At 41.4% G+C, this 26,208-nt stretch overlaps 1 protein-coding gene across 12 annotated transcripts in view; it reads right to left on the reverse strand.

Annotated features, from left to right (window-relative positions):
• KIAA1217 overlaps positions 1 to 26,208 on the reverse strand; it is a 175,610-nt gene that overhangs the window by 23,591 nt on the left and 125,811 nt on the right. For 11 of the 12 annotated variants that reach the window (XR_013773604.1, XM_079300589.1, XM_079300583.1 and 8 more), the window contains 5 exons: positions 25,359 to 26,191; positions 17,258 to 17,362; positions 16,784 to 16,833; positions 9,312 to 9,472; positions 2,791 to 2,966 (listed from right to left, as the gene is read on the reverse strand). Coding sequence is in view for 11 of the 12 variants with exons in the window: in XM_079300589.1 (XP_079156715.1) it covers positions 2,791 to 2,966; positions 9,312 to 9,472; positions 16,784 to 16,833; positions 17,258 to 17,362; positions 25,359 to 26,191 (1,325 nt within the window). In the remaining variant the exon portion in view is untranslated. The remainder of the gene's footprint in view (positions 1 to 2,790; positions 2,967 to 9,311; positions 9,473 to 16,783; positions 16,834 to 17,257; positions 17,363 to 25,358; positions 26,192 to 26,208) is intronic. The other variant, XM_079300588.1, reaches the window with a different exon arrangement.

Raw genomic sequence — 26,208 nt, forward strand, 5'->3', positions numbered from 1 at the left:
GAAGGTTAACTAAGCAGACTAAGACTTTTCTCAGGCTGGAAAAGGCATGAGTGGAGAAAAATGGAGTGGAAAGGGAGTGGGGGATGTCTATAACGTAATGTCATGGCTACCATGGCAAGGGTGAACATTCTGCTGTGCATTAAGAGTCTGGGGCTTGATTGACAGATGAAAGACTAAAACAAACCCCAGATACTTCTGTTTTGAAAAAAGAAACAAAAGAGATACTTCTGATATACTTCCCAAATATTTGCTACTAGTAGCTCACCCAGATTGCCATGTGAAGTTTTGTTTCCATGGAGCATAGTTATTATTATGAAAAAAATTTGATAGTTTTTCTAACTAAGCATAAATTGTAACTTATAATGGAGTGTATCCAATTAAACAGATTGGATGTGGCTATAATTTAAATACTGTGCTGTTAAATTCCTTCTACTATAGTGCTTAAAATCTAAAATATAGGGTGGTCACACCTCTAACATGCTTGTTAGAACATAAATACTTCATTAGTCAACATATCATAGCATTGTAATTTGTCCTTGGTCTGGTAAATCTTAAATCTAGTATCTAAAAGTGCTATATATAACATGACTGATATTGAGTCAAAAGACTAGATAGAAAAAACCCTACACATTTAATTCTGACTATTACAAGTGTATATGAACACTATGTTTAACAGGTTTCATTAGATGTCCTCTGAACTGTAATGCTGCTGCAGTTGTGACACACACATGGGCACACTTCTGTAGGCACCATTATGAATCTGTTGAGAAGCTTTCTGTTCAACAGAATGCTTGCTTTGAAATGTACACCAACTTTTCTCTTGTTTCCAGCATGAAACTGCCAACATGCTTATTTCCTTATTTCACAGAGTCACAGAGTGGGTAAGGTTGGAAGGCACCACAGTGGGTCATCTGGTCCAACCTCCCTGCTCAAGCAATAATCTTCATTTGTAGAAGGGAGGACTTTTTAAGCTAAGCTTTACCACCTGAGAGTACTAAATACACTTTTGTGAGTATTGCAGTAATCCTTATGCTCCAGAGTCTCACATGAAGACAGTCTACTGATTCAGTCTTATGATTCAGGAAAGATCAAGAGGGTGACAGTTGAAATCCTAAAAATTGGCAGATTTTGTGCCTGTTGCTTTGCATTTGTTTGTACATCTGCACTGGAATCAGTTTAGCTGTAAATGCCTATAGAGAATATTAACCTTTTTCTCAATATTGCCAGTGACATTTGATGTGTAATTTTGTGCTGTATGCTCTTACTATTAATAGCCATCTGCTGCTGAAATTATTGTTGTCAGATGTGCTTTACTTTTGGGCTCTGACCTTGCAAATGAGCAAACACATGACAAAGGAACCTCATTGAACACAACTGATGGAAAAGAAATGCTTGTTTCTAGCATGTCTCTAAAAGAGGTGAAGTAGCATTTGCATAATTTAAGACATATTCCTGTACCTTTAACAAATGAAGTAGCACAGAAGTAGCAGAAACTATGGGAACAGGAAAAATTCCCAAATCTGATAAAACAGAACCATATTGCAATCCAAGTGATATCCTTAATAAACAGCTGTAACAGCACATGCCATTGGCACTTGACCTCACTCTGGATCCATTTTATGAGGCAAGGCCATAAACAGCCATCAAACAAATTGTTCTTTCCATGGAGAACAGACAATTTAGGAACTTGGCAATGAGGCACACAGGAGTGAAGTGATGAAAAGGAAGGTCATTACTTAACAAACTAGCTGAGAGGATTAATTACAGTAGCATGGATCATTACTGCACATTCAACCTTTCTTCACAGGACTCTCCCTTAGTAACATCCAACCTCCTCCTTACAGATGCACCTTTTATGACAGAAAGTATTAATCTGACAACTAATTGGTCAACAGGAAGGATTTGCTCTCTTCAGCTGTCAGGAACTGTACTCTACAGCTCTTCAGTCATAATTCCCAGTGACAAGCTGACTAGAAATTTTTTCACTATTATGCAGCAATTCTTCAGGTGTGAGATATATGCAGAAATGAGAATAATTAATCATATAACATCTTAGGAATGTGAGTGCTAGAATTAGTTAAACCATTTATTAATTTCAGCTTTATCTTGCCTCCTGCTGACTCTGAACTAAACCAAACAACTCAGTCCCACCAGTCTTGGTGTGCCAAAGTTCTGGGAAAAAAACCCCAGAATCTTCCAAAGGGCATTTTCATAACACCAAAACAAGGTGCAAGTTAAGCAGATGGAAATCTCAGTGGGTACATTTTAGACAAGGACTGGCATTGCTGACTAGTTAAACTTCAATCCTCCATTTGAGCTTCCCCTACCTCTCTCATGCAGTATCCAAAGCACTTACTCCCAAAATCTGATTTTTGTACTTCGAGCCAAACTCATTACCCACCTTTAATCCCTTTGTTCTTGATGAAATTCCTCCTTCTTTTCCTAAAGCATAAGGCTGAATGAGAGAACTAATGTAGAGGGAGGCTTTCAGAATACAGGAGTAGGCACTGTCCTTACAGTCACCTGTCCCTTTACAGGGGACTTCTGAAGAGGCTGACACTCTTGGAACTGCTGGGATTTACCGAGTGGGCTGTGCAGAGAAGGACTCCCAGACAGGAGCAGTGAGTTGAACAACAGACATGTTTTACAGCCAATGTGATACACAGCAAGGAAACACAGCTAAAACAGCATATACAAATACAGTTACCTGAGAACAGCGGTAGAAGTTTTTGCTGTAGAGAAGAAAAAGACAGGCAAAAGCAATAAATTTGAAGAGGTTTCTCAACCCACCATAACTTCTTTACAATCTTTTCCTCCTCGTTGAGGTATTTCTGCCTTTCTTGTTCCACCAGGTTGCGCTGTCGCTGCACAGGATCTTCAAGCCTCTTCACTGTTTCAATCACTTTGCCATTGATTTCTAGCTCTGCTTTCTTCACCATTGCCCTCAGCATCTCCTGGTTCTGCAGCTGTTGCACAAAAGAAATCAACTTCAATTTTTCCTGCTTGACTGACATCCCTGGCAACAGAATACATTGCAGAGCTCAGAAGGTTGGGATAAACACCACCCTACAGTGAGTGAGTGTTTTTACCTTCTTATTTCCCACTTTAGCTGTACCTATAGACATTATTCCATGTACATATATAACTTCCAGTTTCAAACTGATAAACAAAAGATGTTTGGATCAGTATATCCCTTCCAATGTATAACTTCTTCAAGGACTGTGGCCCCTTTATTCTGCTTGGTTCAACATGAATCAAGAATTAATTACGCCTCATGAGAATGCCGGATGCTTGACTTCCACTTTCCCAGTATCTCACAAGCTTATGCATCTCACTACCCATACATGCCTAGTGGATAATCCCACACATCAATGTCATGGCTGGAATGCACTGCTGTTTTCAGAACAGAGATTTTCAGTTTCTCAAGTGGCAGAGGAAGGACTGTAACGTGGTGTAATTTGGTACAGGCATACAACTCATCTGCAACACATAAAACCTCCTTTACCCACCAGAAAAAAACCCCTTTATAATATGGTAATTTTCTGAGAATTGCAAGTCACACCTTCTTTCTTGTCTTAGCCTGATGTTAAGTAGCTCAAGCATTCATTGTTTTGTTGATAGTAAGCTCACAGAGCAGAACACAGGTAAGAGGGCAAACAAGGCTGTACTTTGTGTGGGTAGCCCTGGAGCAGCTATGAGCCATGCTCACACAAACCAAACCTGTTTACGTCAGTTTCGAAAATCACAAGATTCAAAGTGATAAGCAAGACTCCACCTAGTCACAGTTTAGGATACAGGCAACATGAACACAACTCTACTAGCCCAGGAGCCATTCCATATGGTAAGATTTTAAAAAACACCTGTGTTAACTGGGGACACAATTCCCATTTTAAAGCTAGCACTTGAACTGCCAGCTGCCTTCCAAACATCCAGGCTTAACAGCCAAATCACATTTAACAGACAAAATAAACCCATGACCTAATAGGAAGAATCACAGAAATGGGATACCTACAACACAGTATAATGTAGTAAACCTTCCTTAAAATCTATTTAAGAAAATTCATGAAAATAAAAAAAAAGAAGTGCCTTTGCTGAGACAATTCTTTCCAACCAATATGGGCATGAGAGAAGCAAACTCAGTTCCTCACTTCAGTCCCTGTGCCTGACTCTCTTACTCTCTTCTCCAGCTGCATAACTGCAATGAGAGGGAGGGTAACACCTCTGCAGGGGTGTGTGTGGTGTGGGGGGTGTATGTGTGAAACCTGAGCTGTGACAAGCAGGAGGGCTTAGCTCAAAACTCAGCTGAAGAGAAGTGTTAGCAGTTAGTGATAAAACAAAGCTGAAAAACATTTCATCAGTACAGAAATATATAAATAATATCTGGATTATTTTGAAGACAATACTTTGTATTTTGTATGTCTATCTTCCCCATTATGGGACTAATGTTTGGATTTGATAAATTAAAATCTCTTACTGCAAGGCCAGCACAACTACCTGAGATACACACCTCTTTCATTGTGTCATATTTTCAAGTAGGAAAACCTAAATCAATGAATAAATGAGTGAATGAGCATGTAACACTCCAGTCATAAAATTTATTCACAGCTCTTTAAAAAGTGGGGAAATTTGACACATGGAAGTGAGTTAGGATCTGTGAAACAACTAATCTGAGGTCAGTGAGAAGGTCAGTAACAGAGTTGGACTTAAGTCTCAGATGTCCAGAATTTAAGTCCTTGATGTTCCTCAGCTGGTAACAGGGACTTCCACTAATAGCAAAACTGAGTATGTGTGAGTGTGTTGTGAGTTATGAGCACATGTTTTTTCCTATTATGGGAGTATGTAGAGGATCTATATTTATTGTGGTGATGTCTACAGCTAAGGTGTTTGTCACTTCCATTTATGAACTGCTTGAACAATACCAGGAAGTTTTAGTCATAAAAGTTCATCTATTTCTGATAATGAGGCTGGAAAAAAAAAAAAAAAAAAAAGGGATGCAGCAAGATTTTAAAAAACCTTTTATGTTGAGGACTCCCAAACCTCACTGAAGTGAGTTCTTTAAGTCTGGGACATGACTCATCTTGGTATCAAAGAAATGTTTTTGCTATTCCTATGAAAATCCATGCAATAATTGGCTAGTTATGGAAAACCTGGGTTTGTTCATGCTTGGGGAACAGGGACAGAAGATGAGAAGAGAGCCATACATAGGGGTTCAGAGAAACAAAAGGAAGAACTGTGGGAGGAGAGCAGTTGTGTCAGTCAGCAGCCAAAGGACAGCATGAGGCAGGGAGAACAGGAGCACAGGAGAGCTGTGGCTGAGGAGGAAAAGGCAGTCTGGCCATCACATTTACCTCCATAAATGCAAAACTGAACTACATTCTCAGCTTTCTTCTGCCAGCAGTATCAGAGACAAGGCTCTAAGTGCACACCTCACTTGTCCCTCTGACATCTCTGTTAGTTACTCCACCATCTCAAGTAAAAGATGATTTATGGATCTGCCATAGTTATTCTGGTTCCACTAGACAGAATCTTTGGTACTGCAAGCTTGCTTGAAAACAAGCCAAATAAACAATCTTAGACATTCAAACTTGAGGAGTCTCTTAAAACAGTGCCAAAGTTCTAAAGGCAAGTGCCCAAAAGGAAAAGCAATGCAGGCTTTCCTGTCACCACAAATGGCAATTTCTTGCTAATTAGAGCTACCTTAACTTACAACTACAAGCAGCAAACCAACAGAAACAAATTCACCATGTTTTTTTAGGATTCTAGCATCCTCTCATATATTCTTTACCCTTGGCTTTCACTTCCAGTCCCACTAATCCCTCCAGATACCTTCCTTGTCTCTCTTCTTCATCTAGTGCTCCAGCCATTATTTGTCACTGCTCTCACACAAAGTACCCCAGCTCAGCCTCTGGCACTCACTTCAAGAAATCCGATAACTAGTTCAGTTCACTTTGAACCAATTATTAGCTGTGACACAGGTAACTAGAAAACCAAGTATTAGTTCACAGCCCTGCTCCTCATTAGGGGACAAGCATGACCTGTCCAGTGAGAGCCTCCCAGGCCCTTCTGGGGGAGGCTTCTGGGCCACCCACCTCCCCATGAACTACAGTGCACAGCCACAAACAGGAACTGGCTGCCTGCAGCTCAGGACCTCTGCAGAATTGAAATATCTAGTTCCTGAAGTTTGTTAGCATACATTGATTAAAGGTAGTATCTCCAGTTCTATAATGCAGCTCCAAATACATTTGAATTTTTAATTCAAAGTTATACTTGTGAGACTGAGTATCATACACCATTTATGACATTATTGTTATTACATTTTCTGCCCTTTCTGCAGCACTCATTTCCCTGCACTGAGTGAAGGAAGAGCATGCATGCATGCAAGCTCATTCCTAATGGGGAACATTAATCATATCTAACTGTGTTCCCTTACAATTAGTTCAGTTAAAGAAAAGTAGACAAAAAATCCAATGTACATATAAGTTGATGATATACACCATGCACTCTAAGGCTTGGTTCAAACCTGCTACTAAGAATTCTCTGGGAGCACAGAACAACCCCACTAAAGTTAGTAACAAACCCATTCAAGACAAAGGCTGGGTTACAGCCTATCCCTGGCCTTGAGGAAAATTCCACAGCACCATGAAACTAGTCTGTCCTGAATGCCTCTGAAAATCAGAGCACTTAGAACATGCAAGTCTAGGAGCAAGAAGTGTATAGAGCCCCTAGCAACAGCCATGAGGTAAATGTCTGTATGCTAAGGATCTCTGCTCAAAATCCAACCACAGACTGAGTCTTAACTTTCTGGCAGCACCTTATAACATATGTTTATCTGGTGTTTGAATCAATACATCTGGATCCATTGCTGCTGGATATGGTTTAAAAAGAAGATTTTGCCAGCACAAACAAAGGATACATGAATGAATGGGTCTTTACCATCATGAATTTCTCTGATTCTATTAAGAAAATCAGTATGAACTTACGGTGGTAACATCAATTGAAAATTAAACAATAGACATTATTAAACATAGTTTTATATCTTGTTCCTGTTTCTTAGTTGTCCTGCCAAATTTTATGCCTGTGCAATCATATTTTTCATTTTGTTGAAGTGTTTCTTCTAGTCTGTCACTGTATAAAAAATTCACACAAACAGGAACAAACTGACTGCTAGCCCAGGAGAAACAGTGAAATTGAAAAATAGGAAGCACTGTCAAAAATAAAATGAAAACAATCTGGGAAAACAGAAAAATACTTTTTCTCTTTCACTTATAATTATTTTTGGGAAAAAAAACCCACAGCACAAAATATTTGATTTAAAATGTGATATTCCAACACTCTTCAGTTTAGAACACTGCCTGTTTCACTTGCTGCCCTACAAATTCTGAGCTCTTTTTCAAAATAATTTAGGAATGCCATGACAGAAACTCTCATGAATGGAATTTATGTGTAACATGCCAAAGTTTCCCTTGAGCTACAGGTTCTTCCAACTATCAAAATTTCTCAACTTCCTACTAGCTCAATGCACCAAGTTTGCTATCATTTCTGAATTAAGGGAAGCCAGCCAGAGGTAATGAGCACACTGGAGATATGCCCTTTTCCCCTTCTCAGGACCTCCTTGGCAGCATTGATTTGTGCAGATGGTAGAAATTTCTTCACTCCTGTGTGCCACAATGTTATGTCTGATCAGAGCAAGGCTTCTGCCCCGGGCAGGGCCATGGAGATGAAGCTCAGCTGGGGAAATGCCACCTCCTTGGTGGGCAGCCCAGTGAGAAGGATGAACTCCCTGCCTCCAAGCAGCACTGCAGCCTCCAGCTGCTTTTGGAGGCCACATGCTGAGCACAGCTGGGGGCCAGACCAAAGGCATTGGCCAGGAGCTGCATTTGGCACATTGTGTGGAGAAGGACAGAGGGGCTGCAGTGGTTTGCAGCACAAATGTGGAAGAATATGCACTCATACATAATGTGCCAGGGCAGAGATCCCATGCCAGCATCTTCAAATTAGATGGGGAACACGATGGCTGGCACGTAGGCAGCACTGCTGAGAATAGCTTTTGAAAGGGACATTTGCTATTGCAGCCTTCTCATCCTAAGCTGAAAATTTAAATACATGGGAGCTGTATCACAGGCAGAAGGCACCTGACCCAACTCTTTGCTCCAAACACCTTCTGCCATCTCTGCATTCCCAGCAAACAGAGCACAACCTTCAGATGGACACTGATGTTTACCTTACCCTTCTGCTCCTTTGCTCTATGACTGGTTCATAATTTAATTTTCTTTAGATAAGAATGTGAAGGTAAAGCATGCTCTGAGTTGTGATTGTATTATCATTATTTTGTTCTAAAATTGCAAATTGCAAATGCAACATGATGGACACAGTACTATCACCCTGGTTATAAAACCAGTAGCTGCAGCCCTAGGATAGCTAACATGTGATGTCACTTTCTGGGTTAGGAGGACTGGTACAGTATTTTGTCTTACAAGAAAGTGCTCTGCCTTCTTTTCCATCTTCTGAGACAATACACAGTGCTCTTCAGTTTCCAATTAAGTAAAGGGCTGAAGACCTGTACAGCTGCATATGCTTATTTTCACAGTGTCTGAGATGAGCAGCATATATTTATATTTGCAGCATGACTGTATGTGCCAACATACCATTTTTGTTAACTCTTCATTGGTTGCACTCTTTCTTGCAGGTTTTGAGGTGTTGGCATGTATTAGGAAGGTATTGTTAAAACCTGAATGTAAGCAGGGCACAACAAACCTTTGCAGCAACATTTGAAACACCTTTTTTTATTTACTCTTCAAGTTGGCTATTTTTCTGGGTTCTGTAAATACAGGACTCAAACTCTGGCTTAATGCATATCTACTGATCCTCAGCTACATTTGGGTTTCCTGACATCAAAGTTGTTTATTCAGGGACTTAAAATCTGTCTCAGCTGTAAATAGTATGGAGCAGGAACATGGTTCTTCTGACATGTTTATACAGCACATAGCATAGCAGGGTCCAAACTGTAATCACAGACTTGATATTACTGTAATATAAATAGTGCTTTAATGTACAGAGTTCTCCAACAAAGCTAGAAATTATTTTTTTCCTCAATACCTGAACAGCAGTAATTTAACTAAGCTAATTCTCCTATATTGTGGACTATGCAAACTTTTGTGTCTGTAGCTCTTGGGTCTGTCCTTTGCTAGAACTCTGCTACTGAGACTCACTTGTACAAAAGGTAAAAGAGAGAAAATGAGAGAGAGTGAAGGAGGGGAAAAGGCATTTGCTGCTAACCACCTTCTTCCCCAGCATCATGCAGATAATCATACCTGTAGCTGCTTCATCTGATGCAGCTGCAGCCGCAGGTCCGACACGTTGCGCTTCATGCCGTGCAGGCTGACCTGCATGGCTGGGGCTCCTCCAGGGTGGTGGGTGACAGCTGACTCCACAGCCCCCAGGGCATTCTTACCCCCAGATATGCTGGCAGCACCTGCAATAAGCAGCAGAACAGGTTGAGCTCACAGCAGAGAAGGTGCAAACATGATCCTTCCTCTGCCACTGAATCCACACGCATTTCACACAGAGGGGAGAGAAAAGCAATTGATGGATGCCAATGCTCAGTGTTATCAGGGGAGCGGCCTCTCCTTATCCAAGATATTTTGAGGGAAGCTGGACAGTGTCAGAGTGCATCTGTGCTGGAACCTCAGTTCTACCAGAGCGCTGCATCACTCCAGGACTGCTTTCTACCACATGCAGTGGAGAATGGATTTTATAACTGCAGATTGCACAAAACAGCAACAAATCAAATTGGCTCTGAAAGTAACTTAAAGACTGTCCTCCCAGGAGAGGTGTGAGACCAAGTTGATGGAAATTCATTCATAGGACTCCTGAACTGCATATTTGCTGATTAATCATCATAGGAGAGGGATTCAGTCAAGGTGCCAAATATGGGGAAAAGATATCTATAGAGAATACTGCTTCACTGCTTAAAGGACAATTGCATTATTTCTAACAGGTATCTCCAGCAGCAACCCTGTAAAACCAGAGAAATGAAATTAAATTATGGCAGAGGCTCTCCAGCCATGTTGCATCCACCCACTCCCTTTTAGTCTGTCAGAAAGGAATATGGCATAACACAAGGAAATGAGCCAAGCCACACTCTGAAAATAATGATCATTGTCCTCACAAAACTTTCTTTGTTAAAGAATGCTGCTCCTCCACACAGCAACAATGCCAAGCTTGTTATTTTCAGTCTCAAGTACCTGGGAAGAAGCTCCATTTAGAAAGAACAAGCAAATTCCAGTTTGTCAGATAACAGAAATGTCAGCTCCTTCTCACAATTTGCACTTACACACCCATATTCTTCAGATTTTTTTTCTAACGTGTCCCTTCCCCTCCACACTCCCCCAGCAGACAAAATGACAAACTGTCAGTATGACAAACTTCATTTTGTAAGACCAGTTCTACATAGTCCTGCAAACTATTCTCACCACACTGCCAAATCCACCTTATTCCTTAATCTCAAATGGCAGAGATGGCTGCTGCTCCCTGAACTATAGCATTAACAGCCCCTCACTACATGAAAGGCACTGAGGTACAGGAGCATGTCCAGAGAAAGGCAACAAAACTGGGGAAGGGTCTGGAGCACAAGTCTGATGAGTAACAGCTGAGGGAGCTGGGGGTGTTCAGTCTGGAAAAAAAGGAGTCTCAATGTCCTTATTGCTCTCTACAGGTTCCTCAAAGGGGGTTGGAAGGAGGTGGGAGTTGGCCTCTTCTCCCAGGTAGCAAAAAATAGGACAAAAGAAATGGCCAAGAGTCACATTCATGGAGATTTAATATTGGGAAAAATTTCTTCACCAAAAGGGTCATCAGACATTTGAAGAGGCTGCCAAGGAAGAGGTTGTCACCATCCCTGAAGGTATTTAAAAGATGTGTAAATGTGTTGCTCAGGGACCTGGCTTGGTGGTGGATTTGGCAGTGTTAGGTTAATGGTTAAACTGGATGATCTGTAAGGTCTTTTCCAACCTAAATTATTCCATGATTCTACTCTATGATTAGGTCAATCCCTACTTCAATTTCATCCTTCTCTATGATTAAAAAATATGAGGGAAAAAAAAATAGTTCATCAATGGATTTATACAGGGATTTTGGTCATAATTTGTTCCCAGAAGCACACATCTATCAAGTCTTGTGAAATCAAACAAAAACCAGTGCTGTGAGCTTTGTGAGGCAAGTTTTCTGCACACTAAAGTGCATGACACATCTTCTGAATGGAATGAGTGTGAATCCCAGAGTGGGAGGTTCTCTCCCCATGCTCTCATCCCTTGTAGTCTTTTGAACTATTCCTCCAAATATGTCTGAGTACAGCTCTGCATGACAACACACTGTTAGTCCTTTTCCAACAGGTGTGGATACCTCCTATACAGCCTTTGAAAAATTCATCTGGAGGAAGCATTCTTAAATTCTGGAAATTAAACCAGCCTATTTTTATTTTTAAAAAAGATTTTAAAAAATCATGTTTGCTGCTTTACCTTCATTTGCAGTTCTGCTCAATAAAAACACAGGCCCCTCTGGCTGGATCTATGCTATATACATACAGTGTGCCATGCCATTGGCTTCTGAAGAGATGCTCAGACAAAAATCTCTTCTAGCTTGGTGCAGGCTGTTGTAATGCTGTACCTCCCACACGTGCTCCATCTAGATCTGCTTGGTGCTTCAACAACAGCACTCATCATTACACTGCTGAGCAGCCTGCTGCACATCTTTGCTATACTCCAGTGTGATTCAATGCTCTCTTGACTTTCAAAGAGCCCCTTAACAGAAAGCAACACTCAAGAAATAAACAGTCCTTGTTCACTGCCATTATGTACCCACTCCATGCTTCAGTCTAATGTATGCTAATACTTATCTGTCTACATGTACTGCAGTTTCTCCTACAGTCAAGCATCTATTTCCCTCCCACATGCACTACTTTTTGCCTTTTTTTTTTTTTTTTTTTTTTAAGAGAATGGTATTTAGTTCATAAGCCTTACAGACAGAAACCACCAGAGAGTCTGAAAAATGTGGATAAGACTCCAAGAGTTCTGATCCCTAGCCACAAATCTGGACTATTTTTGAAAGCACACCTACCTCTCTGCTATTCTTTGCCTCAAGCAAAAACTCCAAAACCTCAGCCCCTGACCCTGTGATGAGGCAGCCAAGGCATGAATCAGACCCACCAGTCCCTCCCCCAATGCTGGACCCCAGTCAATTCACATATTTTCTCAGGAAGGGGTGCCTGCTTTCCTTTTAGTGTAGACAGACTGTGATCTGCTTCTGTAAGCAATAAATGTCTCCAGCTCCCTCCAAAGCAGCTCTCCTCCTCCACTGCTGCCTCAGCCACCTCCTTGTGCCATTAGGTGTTCCTGGCTGCCACAGTGTCCCTGTGCAGAGTGCTCAGAGCCTGGGAAACATGCAGGGGGATGCTGATCCAGGGCTGTGAAACACAGGGCACTGAGTGAGCCATAATGACCAGCAGCTGATTTCTCAGATATCCACATTTTCATAAAAGGGCAGCTGAATGAGGGGCTGCTTCATCTAGGGAGTGTAGTTCACTTTTGGAAATAGTCCCAGGCTGTAGCTTTGAGATTGGATGTGATGCCAGATGGACTGAAGGGAAAGAAACAGGACTGGCTTTTGGTTTTAAATAAACCCCTACTTGAGCTAGGTAAGGGAAATTTAACCTCCCACCATAATTTCCTAACACTTTGGACAAACAAAAAAAGTTAATTTTTTACGAAGACTGATGAACTAAGCTGCCATTTTAGAGTACAAAGAGAACTGAAGTGCAGAAAGAGGAAAGGTTTGCTGTGTGCTCTGGGTATAAGGAACAGAACTTCTACTCCCTGACACTTGACCTTTGCTATGGTTGCAAAGACAATACTCTCCTTCTGTTTTCCAGATTTTTTTTTCTAAAATGTTAAGATTTTATTTTGAAGCAGGTTAGGAAAAAAGGCCATGAGAAGACCCCCAGTAATGTTTTTTTCACAAATTACTCTTCTTACTAAAGAGACAATATTTTCAAGCATTATTTGGGAAGATGTGACAGTTAGTAGATGACACTAAATCACCCTCAAAATAATAAAATATTCTATATATACATTAGTGTGCAACTTCACCTCATTGATCCAAAATCAATTCAGGATCATCTTTTGTCTACAAATGCTGATGGAGTTCTAAAATTAACATGATCTGTCTTTGAATCTGAGAGGAGCAAGCAGATATGGACAATGATTTAATTCACAGGTCATCAGAGCAAGAGTCATGCATGTGAGAAGGGCACACAGATATGCACAGATGACACAAATAAGAAGGATCAGATCTGAGCCCCACATTTGTAATACTTCTCCCTGCTGCCATCTTCCTCTTGTTTTATATAGGTGTTAAGTGCAGAAAATTTTACTCCCTGATCCCCTTCTCACAGAATACTGAAATGTCTTCCTTCCTCTTCTAACAAGGCAGCAACTAGCAAAAAGCGCTCTTTTTTTGTAATAATGAAACAACTGATCCCAATTTAATAAATTAATCCAGGATTTAGTGAATCAATCTCCAGCTGATGAACAAAAATATGACAGAAAAGAGAGTATGTAAGTATTTCTCAGGGTATTTGCAATCTCATGGTGAGTCTTACTAGTATGGTTTAGTTTTAGAATCACATGTTTCTAAGTGAAGAGCTCCTTGATGCCATTTGTGTTTCAGGAACTGAAGATCTTTATAAGGATTCAGTCATGGGATTTCTCCTAACATTAGCAGAGTCATAGCCAGCCTAGAGGGCTACTGCTCTTTGAACCCATCCCCCAAGAAAGAACTGAGCCTAAAGCAATAAAAGATAAGAAATGCAGTAAACATTATCATTATAGACTCATCTTCCTCAGTGAAAAAGCTGGGTTTCTTCAGAGTCCTTAATATCTGGGGCAAAAGAAGCCACTGGCTTCTACAGACTGGCAAAGCAAAAGCAAGTTAAATACAAAAATTTGGTTCATAAGACATACCAAAGAGAGTATTCACAATCTAGCTATATAGAGTTATCAAGGGTTTAGAAATTTTGGTTTCTTTCCCATCCCAAGGGATGTAGCTCTTCATTTTTTGCACAAAAGTCTGCCATCATTGGAACACATACTATAAAATACAATGTTGGTTCAACATTGATGAGGCAATATTATCTTGCACAGATGATTTACTTTTTAGAATGGGAAGCAATTCACATTTTTGCTTATCAATCAGAGCTCTAGAAAGGACTGTTCAATCAACATTTTATACCACTTTTCTTTCAAAAGTCTTTGAAATTGCTAAAACTGGTATTTCAGTGCACAGTTGTCAAGTGAAATTGCAAAGTGAGAGAGTCACTGCCTAAATGGTTATACTTAATAAAGACTGGGGTGAATTGAAGAACACAACAAGTTGTCAGCAGAAGTGTGTCTGGCTCCTGCTGGCATATTTGAACCCAAGCATATTTACAAGAAGGAGGAACATTTTGTAGTATATTCCAGCAGACTGCCTAATTTTCAAGTAAGCTGAACTGCATTGACTTGTTGGACCACATCCTGAGCAACTCCAGGCACAAAAGCAGGAAAATATTCCACTATGCAAGATTATTCTTTTATACAGCAGTCTTCAGTAATAGCTGTTGTGGGTTGCAATACTGTAGAACACTGGGGTCATCACACCTTACTTTCCTTACCTGCTACAATTTCATTTTGTGGCTGAGTCATGATGGAAGGATGGGATACAGGGATGCAGGTGCTGGAGTTACAACTTTATAGCACTCTCAGGGATCCTTGCAGACTGCTAGCTGCATGGCTGTTCCCATTGTCCTATCCCTTCTCCCAGGTGATGAGAAAGGCATCTAGAGCACCAGATGAATGCTGGAGTCCTTACTCACATGCTGGATAGGCACACGGCCATGTGACAAAGCCAATGTCTCTGCCAGTAAGTGACAGATTATGATCTGGCCTTTGACAGCAAATTAAGTCCCCACCCTCCATCTCCCCCACCATGCTTGCACATGAAGCTGTTAGATGTAATGTTCTCATTTCAGGGATGTGTCAGTCATATGATAAGGTAGTGAGTGAGGATATTTGGAAACAACAGTGCCAGGAAATGGCTGCTGGTCAGATGAGCCACACTATTCTGGTGGGCTGGGCATGACTTCCCAGGGAATCCCCACTTTTGCTTTATGTAAGTTTGCTTTCCCAATGAATATTATTCAATTTCTCATTCAAGTGAGTGCACATTTATACATGCACACACAAATCACTAAATAATTCAGGTTTAAAGGGACCTCTGGATGTCCAAACTCTCACTCAAAGCAGGGCCCACTTAGATCAGGTCCTCCAGCTCAGTGCCTCCTACCTAGGACTTGTCTGACCTGGTACCCTCACAGGGAAAGCAGAGAGGTCACTGTTTGCAATGCACTGCAAAGAGGAACCAAGGACTGTATGTGCTGGTTGTGAGAATTTCTTAAGTGCTTTATATGAGGTGAGGCCTGTGCAAGTGGGAAATGCCATAAATAAATGGCATAGTCATAAATGCCATAATGACTCTGCAATAGAGGAAAATCTTAAGACCATTTTGCAGCTGTTTTGAATAATGACAGACTTTTCATCATATTGTCTGAACCTGAAAAATTACAACTTGTCTCTTCAAAGCTTCAAGAATTCCTCTCCCCAATCAGAGGCCAGCAGGAAGGGAAGAATTGGAACAGCACCAGAGAGTGGCTTGAGAGCAAAGCTTCAGTATCAGGACTTTAGCTCTTTCTCTCTTCCATGTGGCTGATAGTTTCCAGGTCTGTTTTGGTTTCTGTCGATTAGGAGGGCATAGTGCAATTCCAGACAAACAGGAATCTTGAACGTGAGCTAACAGCTCCAACAGGAAGGCTACAGGAGCATAATAGGTTTGCTAATAAATGTGTGTGGTTTTCTACCTGCTGGAGCACAGACCTCCCTGTGGGAACAGCACCACCAGAAGTAGGAGTTACTTGGCAGTAGGGAATACTGCCTGTATTTGCATTCAGTGCATGACAAAGGTGAAGAGGAGGCAAATAAGCACAAGAATACCCTGCAGACTTCTCCACACAAAGAGCTTCAACCACATGGAGATCTCCTTTCACAACAGTCTTAACTCAATCTTTTATACATTTAACAGCTCTCCAGGTGGAATGCTAAAACAAGACCAGCTCTTACTGCCTTCATAATTGGTGCTTGCTCAGAACAGTTTAGGTGCATGCTAATAATTAGTGACAGATCAATATGGTTTAATTAGGGAAACTGCTGTCTTGCTGACTGCTACATTTCTTGGTGTCATTACATCCATAGTATCCTAGTGACAGATGGACCTTAAAAAATTTCAGGTGACAAGAAAAGGAATTAAATATTTAGTCTTCTGTAGCAATCTGGACATATCTAGGGTTAATGACACACACACACACACACACACACACACACACACACATATATATATATATATATATATATCCCTATAGATGGGATGAGTCACTGGAAAATTCACCAGATGCAGAGGCTCTGCATCTCATTTAAACCATTCAGCACAGGTGGGAAATTCATTCCAAATACCATCTCAACCTGTCAGAAATTCCTCTCTTAAAGATGTGATTGACTCCCATATCCTGCACTTAAACTTCTGTTCTGACAGTACATCCATGGAAACTTAAGTAAACTTGACATTTCCATAAGGTGGGATGTTTGTAAAGTTAGAGCTATTCATATACCTGAGTAAATTGTAAATTAAAAGTGAATTATCTTACCTGCAGTGTCAGTGCTGCTCTTGCTGGACACAATTTTCATCATCTTCTCACTAAGTAATAACAAGAAAAATTATAATTTTAGTGTACAACTATTAAAAGTGTAATGAAGTTCATATTCAACAAATTTAATGGTCCTGTCTAACATATATTTTTTCCATTTAAATCACCAGTAATTTGTCATTCAACAGTAATTTTTTTTAAATCACCTTTTAGTATAAGTTAAGCAAGGAATGGAGTATAAGCAGCAGAAAGCACAGAGATGTAGCTACATTAATTTTTTTTATCACAAAGAAGAGTAATGCAGTCAATATCCATCTATCATTTGGCATATTCTTCCTCTCTGCCTAACATTCTCATGGAGATGATAAAGACACTTAAAAATGATTGAGCATTCAGGATTTTTTTTACTATTACATTTAAATATAATTTTGTTGATTGATTACTAAAATCATTACAGATGAATTCTGTTTTTACCTAGAAGAATCTTTGCTATTACTTGTATTTGGCCCTTTAAAAAGCGCAGACTGAACAAGACCAGTTAAACTGGCAATCTGTTTCTCCATGGCTTGTATCCTCTCTCTGTAAGACAAGAGAACCGTTTGTTAAAGCCACATATATTTGTTTTCAGACTTGTTTTTCTAGGTGAACGATTACCACAGGATTGGAAAGACACTACAGAGTTTGTGCAAAGGCCCTTGGGTACCAGTTTGCATATACCTTATTGCAGCAGCTTACCACATCTCAGCTCGAGCATTGTAACAGACAATTAGAAAAAAATCTGCTTAGTTAAAAAGAACAAAACAAACAACCAAGTAATAAACTTCTAATGATCTCACAAGACAGGCACCTAAAATGATTTGTTAATGCATCTTGGAGCTAGTGAAAAAATCTTTTTCAGCATTACATGCATTTTCTCTTTCACCTACACTGGGCCAATCATTTTGCCTGTACTTAAGGTTTTAGGATTAAAGACTTTACACTTCTTCTTGTTACTATTTTTGCTTTCCCCAGACCCAGGATTTTTGTCTGGGAAACATTTAATCTGCCCAAGCTGACTGCTTTCCAGTCCAAATCCTTTGCACCTGACATCACAACTGTCTGCTTTGAAAAGGACAGAAATGTGACAGAGAGGTACAGGATATCAAATGCAGACTGCATGGCAACATCATAACAAATCAGATTTTCTTTCATGCATTTATCCTGAGAAGCTCCCAAAGAGCAGAAGAAAAGAGATATGGAACTACAATAAATAAAATCAATGTTTTCCATAGGAACCCAAGGTCACTAAACATTTTTTAGATGCAAAGGCTAACATTTGTGTGTTTATGTGTTTGCATAAATGCATATATTAGTCAGGCACCAGGGGACTTCCTCAGCCAGCTCCAAACAGCCTTTTGCTCACACAGGTGCCTACTTACCCATTCCAGTATGCCAATGACACAACATAGACACACTTCAGTATGGGACCTTCTGAGAAGGCATCCCTCTATTACAGCAATTAACTGTGTGGGGAGACATGCAGAAGGAAATTCTAACAGCAGGCTGTGGTTTTGGAAGATGACTGGGAAGAAAACTTCACAAAAAGCAAGTGGTTAAGACCAGCAGCAGCAACTGATGAGAGAAGATGGGACAGACAAACTCAGACACAGACTCAGCGTGCTGCATGACCCATCCATCACCACTGCAGCATCCTGTGCACATGGGAGCAGCCAAACTCTGCCACCACAGCTGCTTTAGCTGGTGGCTAAAGCAACAGCATCAATCAGTAAGTCACATAAACTCAAATGTAGGTACCAATAGCAGCCAAAAGCAAGCTGACATGATAAAAAGCAAGTAACCAGCCCTGCTTGCAGCCAGATGGATTATCCAGGCTAATTATTTCATTCAAATTCAGGGAATGAATGAGGTTTCCTGGGACAGCACACAGACACCACAGCCAGGAGAGACTCAGAGACACCCAGAGGCTGAGAAAACAGGGCAGCAAAACAAGTAATGAGATGCTAAGAGACACAGGCAGAGAAGAAGAGAGTGCTCAGTCAGTCCCCAGCCAGCAGATGTGTTCTTACTGCGATTCAAAGCAGTGCACGCATCTTACTTTTCTGTCTTCATGTTGAAAGGTATTTTGAAGGGTGATGAGAAGACTAGTGAATCTGACTTAATTCATTTCAAACCAAGGAATACGTTATGGAATTTCCACTATTACAAGTTTTAAAATAAGAAACTGGTGCAGGCTACAGTAATCTTTGGAACAAAAACAAGTACTAAAACCCAGGGATAAGTATACTCTAACAAACTTTAATGCAGCATTTTTGACACCTAATAATGAAAACATTTTCTTTTCCCAGATATCATCACAAAACCTTCCTGGAACTAAACTCAACTGGGAGCCTATCTGTTTTACCAATCCATAAATATGATGTTTTTTTCATCCCACATTAGATAATCTGGAAACAATTTTCTGCTTCAAAAGATATTATGGCAACACAGAGCCGATCTTGTCCTTTGCCACGAAATCTAGGAAAGTATGTTGTTAAGAGGGAAAGGGATGTTCCAAGATAGGAGATGATGAAAAACGAATGAAATACTGGAATCAATTGCACAGAACACGTTATTTTTCATATGGTAAAAGCATTAAGAATGTGAAGAATCTACATGTGCTCTGGAATTACTCTGTTAGAAACTAGGCAGATTTTTCCTGTAATCATTTCACTGTAATACCCACACTTGTTATGGCAATTAGCACCAAACATTTCAAAAACAGGTGTCTGAAAGGAGGTGCCTCTTAGGCATTAAATAAAACAACCTGATTTTTGGAGGTGGTTGGACTGAAGGTGGTGGGAGGCAGCACATTCCAGCACGGGCAGGGAGGGATGAGGATGGCCTGGTGGTGGGGCTGTAACCTGGGCTGACATGGCTGGAGGGCTGGTGGCCCAATTCTGTCACCATAAAGCCCGAGAGGAGCATGGACAGGATCTGCAGTGGACCCCTTTGCCTCCAACTTCCTTGTGAAGGGCTGGAGCAGCCTCTGCTCCAGAAAGGAGAACAAAAGGCTTTCCTCAGGCTATGCCAGGCCAGAGTCTATCAGGGATGCCAGCACTGCCATGACAAAAATTGTGCATTTTTGTTTCTCAGCATTGTGTTTTCTACCACTTGTGCTCACTGCTGTGGAGAGGGGATATGGGAACAGCCTGTCCCAGGAACTCTGTCTGCACAGGGCAGGCAAGAGTCCCATGGATGGGCTGGCCAGCATTCCCTGGATGGGACAGGCTGGCACTCCAGTGGCATGGGAAAGACCAAGGCTCCCAGGGCACAGGACAGGCTGCCACTCTAGTGACACAGGGCAGGCTGCATGTGGAGCACTAGGACAGAGGGTCAAGCAGAACAGAACAAAGTGGTGCCCCAGCTTGCTGCCACCAGAAGGGTGGGAGCCCGAGAAGAGCCAACCCGTCTCTGCTCCCAGATTAATTTCCCAGATAAAGCTGCATCTCTCCACCACCCAGGAAGAGCAGGGAGGGTCCCTTTTACAGCAGTTGGGAAAGAAATGGCTATTTTATCAGCCTGAGCACAGAAAGGCATTGTTTCACATTGTTTTCATGTGAATGCTGGGAGAGTCAGAGGTGGCAGCATGGTGGGGGAGGAAAGGAGGGGACAAGGTCAGAAGCGACGCCCAGCAAACTCTGTCAGACTTGGCTTTGGCTTCTCACAGACTTGCCCAGGAAGGCAGGGACAGGCCATTCACCAGCCCTCTTCTCCCCAGCAGCTCTGGGTATGTCCAGAACTGGGGCCCTGCCTTAGCATCCTGCTCCCCAAATTCAGCAGAACCAAAGCAAGCCCTTGCTTATCTGGGGACTGGTGCACTGATACATCAGATTTCATCACCAGATTTCTTCTTTACAGCTTCACTGATTTTCCAGGCTACTCCTTCTACTGCAGTTAACTGGAAGTAATTCCAAGAAGGGCTACAGCATATTGCTGAATTGGTATCCACTTGTCACAGCAATGCTATTTAAGCATGACATGTTACTTGCATGCTACTTCACTTTCCTGGGGACATCTTTAATATTCACATCACTGAGAAGATACTTCATACACACAAAGAATAAAACTGGTCTGTGTAGCTGCTCATTCATGTTCCTGTCCAACCCCAGGCTGTGCATCAAATCACCAATAACAGATGTACTCAAATACCAAATCTGCACCATGAACTAACTGGCACACCCTCCTGGAGAAAAAAAAAGAGTGACTTCCTATTTTATAGTTAAGCTCCAAATGAAGCAATGAAAAGGCAAGCAGAGACAGAGAAATACTCATTTCTTTCTACATTACTCTATGATAGAAACATTTCATTACAATTTTTTTTTATCTCACCAGGAAAAGAAAGGAAACAAGAGCAGGCTGTCTTTCCCAATGACTTTCCTACAATCAAGTGAAAATGTCTTAGACTTTATCACAAATTTCCCAAAACAGATGAGTGTCTGTCCTGGAAGGGTGGGAACCAAAGATCAGCAGAATTCATCTGTACTCTGCTTTCTTCCCACAGAAAGATTCACACAGGTGAATATTTCAATCCTCTAAGGAAGAGATTGAACTCAAACCTTCTACATCTTGAAGCTAAAGGGGAAAAGGAAGCTCTGAAGCACATCAGCTGGTGCATTATTTGACAACTCTTATCCCAGAGCCTGCCTCTCATCTTCCTACAAACAGTTCCTTGAACAGATGGAAGACAAAGTACAGTTTACCTTTCCTTCATCCTGTATTGGTCATTTGACTTCATTTTTTTCTGCCTGCTTATTCAACACCTTTCACAGAGGAATATGCAGTTTTGGCCTTGTGCAAAATGTCATTTTTAAAGCTCCCCTTATAAAATGCTGCGTGCATTGGTGATGGAGTCTCTCACTGTGCATGACTTTACAAAGTAAGCTCATTTTTCCTAATGTATAGAGTCCATCCATACTCTGACATATCAAACAATAAAGTGGTTTTGTGGGGAGAAAAATATCTAACAACCTCCACATGGCCATTACATTTTAGTCTTGAACTGCAAGAGCCAATGATGTGATCACATTTTTGCTCAATTCAACTATCATATTTTCTCACCACTATGGCATAAAAAGAAGAGGACAAAAGTTGTGTTCAGGCAAAAGAGAACCATAGTACTCCCTGAAAATGCATTTGGAGGAAAAGTACTCTATAGAGTTATTTTGCTGTTTTAGAGTAGGAGTATTTATTATATACATATTTAGCATTATCAAATAATCTAGAATTTTGCAACATGTGTTATAAATGCAAAGACCTTAAGTTAAACAGCATTTAATTTAATGCACTTTTGGATAAACAGCTTCTTTTCCAATTTATCAACATTTAAACATCTGCTTTGTCTGTAGTAACTTCCAGAAATGTCCCACAAGCTGCATAAATGAGCCATCCAAAAATATGACAGCAAATCACTGTTAAACAGCTCATGCTCACACACAAAAATTTGTTCATTCTTCCAACAGACCTCAGATTTAGGAGATGATAACCCTTTGAAGGTGAACTGCTGTAACCTGTTATGTCTTCTAATATTTTTTGCACATGAATAATAACATATTTTATTTCTTTAAATCTCCATGAATTTGTTTCTTCTCACTGTTGTAAAGGAGCTTTATATGGGACTCTTCTGGCGAATGAATTAACTGTGAGAATTTGTATCACAGAAGAAGTTATGTTGGAAATAGTCAAGGTAAACAGTTACAAATAAGCATTACATGAAGCAATTAAATCCCCCTCAACTCTACCTTAAATAACAGGCTAGATGAAACTGGCTTCCATGGTGTCAAATTAAAATGGGAAACTCCAGAAGAAGAGCTCAGAAATACCAGTTTTCATCTCTTGTAGATCCAAATCTGCTGCAGTTAATGTTCCAAAGGTAATGGAACCATTTTCTTCAACTAAACCAGGACACAGTCAATAAGAGGTCTTATCTGTTTTAAGTACCTGACATATTCTGATGAATTACAGAGATATCCCAGTTCAGTCTCGGACTGCAAAATTGCAGAATTGAGTTGGGAAGAGAGATTCACTTTTACTTCTGACATTGTCACTATCCCTTTCAATCTTCCCTCTGATTTATACTTAAACTTGCATTGTCCTGAGGCTGTGACAGTGCTGCTTCAAGGGAATTTCCATAGTCATGACACAAGAGATGTTTTCTTTGCTCTCAGCACACTCCTCTAGGGATTAAAGCAACAACAGTGCTGAGATGATGGGTTTGGTGCCTGCAGGGTCCTCAAGCTGCTCCTGAATGAGGCAGGATGGGGAGTCTCTGGTGCCACAGTGCAGAGATGACAGGAGCTCTCTCCTCAGCAGCTCCAAGGCTGAGAGCTCCTCTGTCTGCCCCAGCTGACAGCCCTGCACACAGGCTGACTGAACACACTGCATGTGCTTTCTGTGGCCTGGCTTTCAGGCTCTTGGCATCAGCAAGTGGATTACATACACAGCAGAGCAGCCTACACCTCAGTTCACCATGGCTGGAAGAGAATGAATTCAGCCCTATCTCTACAATCCCCAAAATACTCTTTCTCACAGAAGCAAGCCCATACTGTTTATGGGTGTAAACTCCAAGTCCTACACAGTCAGATAGGGGATGCCATTCTGCCATTATGTGCATCATCCCTCAAGTATCCATAGCAGCCTTGTAACAATTCAGTCCATGCTGAAGCAGGAAAGGAGTACCTCAACATTTCATAAACTTTCAAAGTTTATGAAATTATTATAAAGCTAAATTAAAGCTTCGAGCCTTTTGTGTTTGTAGGACTCAAACCCAATTCTTAATATCACAGTGGTTAGAAAACACACCAATTTGCATGAATTGCTTTTGATATTTACAATTATTTTTAGCAAGTCACACTTCCTCAAGGTTAAAAAAACCCACAACCCATAAAGACAGCTTTCAAAATGATTCTTTCAGAGCCATGTGACTAATACACACCATGCTGAATTTTAAGGTCATTTGGAAGTGCAATTATGCAAATGCTGTTTTCTTCATTGCTAATATATTCTGGGACCAGGATTAAAACTCCTGGTGCAAAACTCCCTTTTAAGGAGCTGCAGAACTATCTGTGTAGTTTTTCTTCATCCATTCACAAACAAACACCCCTGTGCATATCTGTGTAGCTGAGTGAAAAACTGAGATGCCCAGAGAGAAGACAGAAAATTGTACAAATGAAAAAGTTTTTGGTGTCCTTGCTTGTTTTTAATTCCTATCATGAGCTTTTTTTGTTTTTTCATTTTCATGAACATTTAAAATCTGTAAATGGATTAAAATGGGCATATTTCCTTCAAATAATTTCCTAGATGCAATAATAATAGTATGAAATGAAATTTCAGATGTCTACAACTTTCTCTTGGAAACAGATACATAAAAGTCTAATTTCACTGACTTTAGATTGTAATAAGCCCTACCTCATACTCTTATGTCATAACTACCAAGCTATAGCCCTGTAATTTTTGTGGGTGGCTGTTTTTCTTTATATTCTTCCATTTTTTTCCCACCTGTGGACCTCATGACCTGTGTTTTTTTTTTTTGGCCAAGCATGGTAAGCAGCAACTAATTATTGAGCACGTTGCTCAGATAGAGGGGAAGCCTAGGGTCTGTTTGAAGCTCCCTGTCTTCCCAGTGGTTAAGGCAATCAGCAGTTACCTTTGGCCTCTGTGAGCTCAGCATTCTCCAGCTATTCATCTCCACTTCCCTAAAGAGCTCTATAAAAGTTAACAGCACAAACAATACGCTAGAGATTAATGCAATTCATAAATACACCTCAAGCGCCTGGCAGTGCAATGACTTTTCTCTCCCAGGGCAGGGTCTAAGGCAGAGAAGCCTCCAAAGACCTTTGTGTAAATCTGATCCTTAAATAGACAGGAGAGATCATTGTCATCATTGCCATCACACAAAAGTTAACAACAGTCAGGTCACCAACTGTGATGCCGGAAAAATCATTGGGAATGGTATTTGGGTTTCGATTTCTTCCCTGGGACAGACTTGCTTTTCTTAGCAGTTTTCCCTCAAGGAAGATTATTGTAAACAACTGTCCTATTTTTATGCAAATTCATGTTTTACAGGAGATAAGACAGCAATGATAAATTCTTCCCATTTCCAACACCAGATGAGAAAAACTTCACTCCATAAAGAACCAAAATGGTAATATCAGAGTGTCATTCTTAACGGGGGTGAAATATATTCCCTTATTAACAGGAACAGAACATCATTTGTTCTTGTAACATGATCTGCCTGTCTGCAAAGAAAAATCCCAGTTAATCATTTTATTTTATTATATTTTTTCCAATGACTGAAATTTACACAAATGAAAATAACTAGGGATTCATCATGGGTTGACAATACTTTCAAATTAATAATGGATGGTGTCACATCTCCTCTGAATTACTAACTACCTTGACGGACAGCTAATAAACACCGCAGCAGCCGGGTGCAGAAGCCTCCCACACATTACATTGTCCCCTGAGTCTTAAACGACAAAGGATGTGCAGATTAGGAACATTTCTCGTTTGTGTAAGTGAAGCCCCAGCTCTGCCTTACCTTGTCTCCTTGTCTTTGGGCATGGTGGGTGACCCATAGCCAAAAGGCTGCTTGTCCAGGGGCGAGGGCACTGCCTCGGCCATGCCCAGGGGGCCGGCAGTGCTCCGAGCCTTGGCATCCACAAACACGGGCGGTCCTGGCTCCTTTCTGAAGGACTGCCGGCTGGGGGAGGACCTGTCAGGCTGGATGGTGTGGGTGGGAATGTGGGAGCCATGGTGAGGATGAATATCGATCATTCTCATGTCAGCCACCCTGTGGGGTGAGGCTGGAGGCGTTTTAGAGCCAAGAGTGGGCAAATGGCTCTCCGGGTACTTGCGTGGCTTCTGTCTGTACAAGGACTGCTCCAGCATTTCGGGCTGCAGGGAGGGGCTGCAGTAGGTGCTCGATGACCTCATGGCACTGCGGTGGTAAGCTACAATGTGATCGGGGACATCCAGGGGGTGTCCGGGGTGCGGCGCGGCCACACTCATCCTCCCCTCGTGAAACAGGTAGGGGTCACCGTACAGACTCTCATTCCTCATCAGGGTAAGGGTTTTGTTACTCATGTCCTCGTCCGGCTTCACGTCCCGTCTCTCCAGGATGGCGCTGGGGCTGGGCGATATGGAGCGCGAGGCTGGCACGCCGGACAGCCGGTCCCGGGGGATGGTGGCATTGCCTGGCACACCCACGGGCCGGCCCCCACCGTAGGGAATCCTGGACGGAGAGGGAGGCATGGAGTGGGGCACTGGGGTGGAGGGTGGAGAGCTGGGCATGGCATGCAGAGCGTGTGCGGCGGATCCGGGGCGGGAGCCACCTGGGCCATCTCGTCCCGCGTAAGCAGTTTCCCTCTGCATCTGGAAAGAACAGGAAA

Source organism: Erithacus rubecula, assembly GCF_903797595.1.
Source record: "Erithacus rubecula genome assembly, chromosome: 3".
Taxonomy (NCBI): domain Eukaryota; kingdom Metazoa; phylum Chordata; class Aves; order Passeriformes; family Muscicapidae; genus Erithacus; species Erithacus rubecula.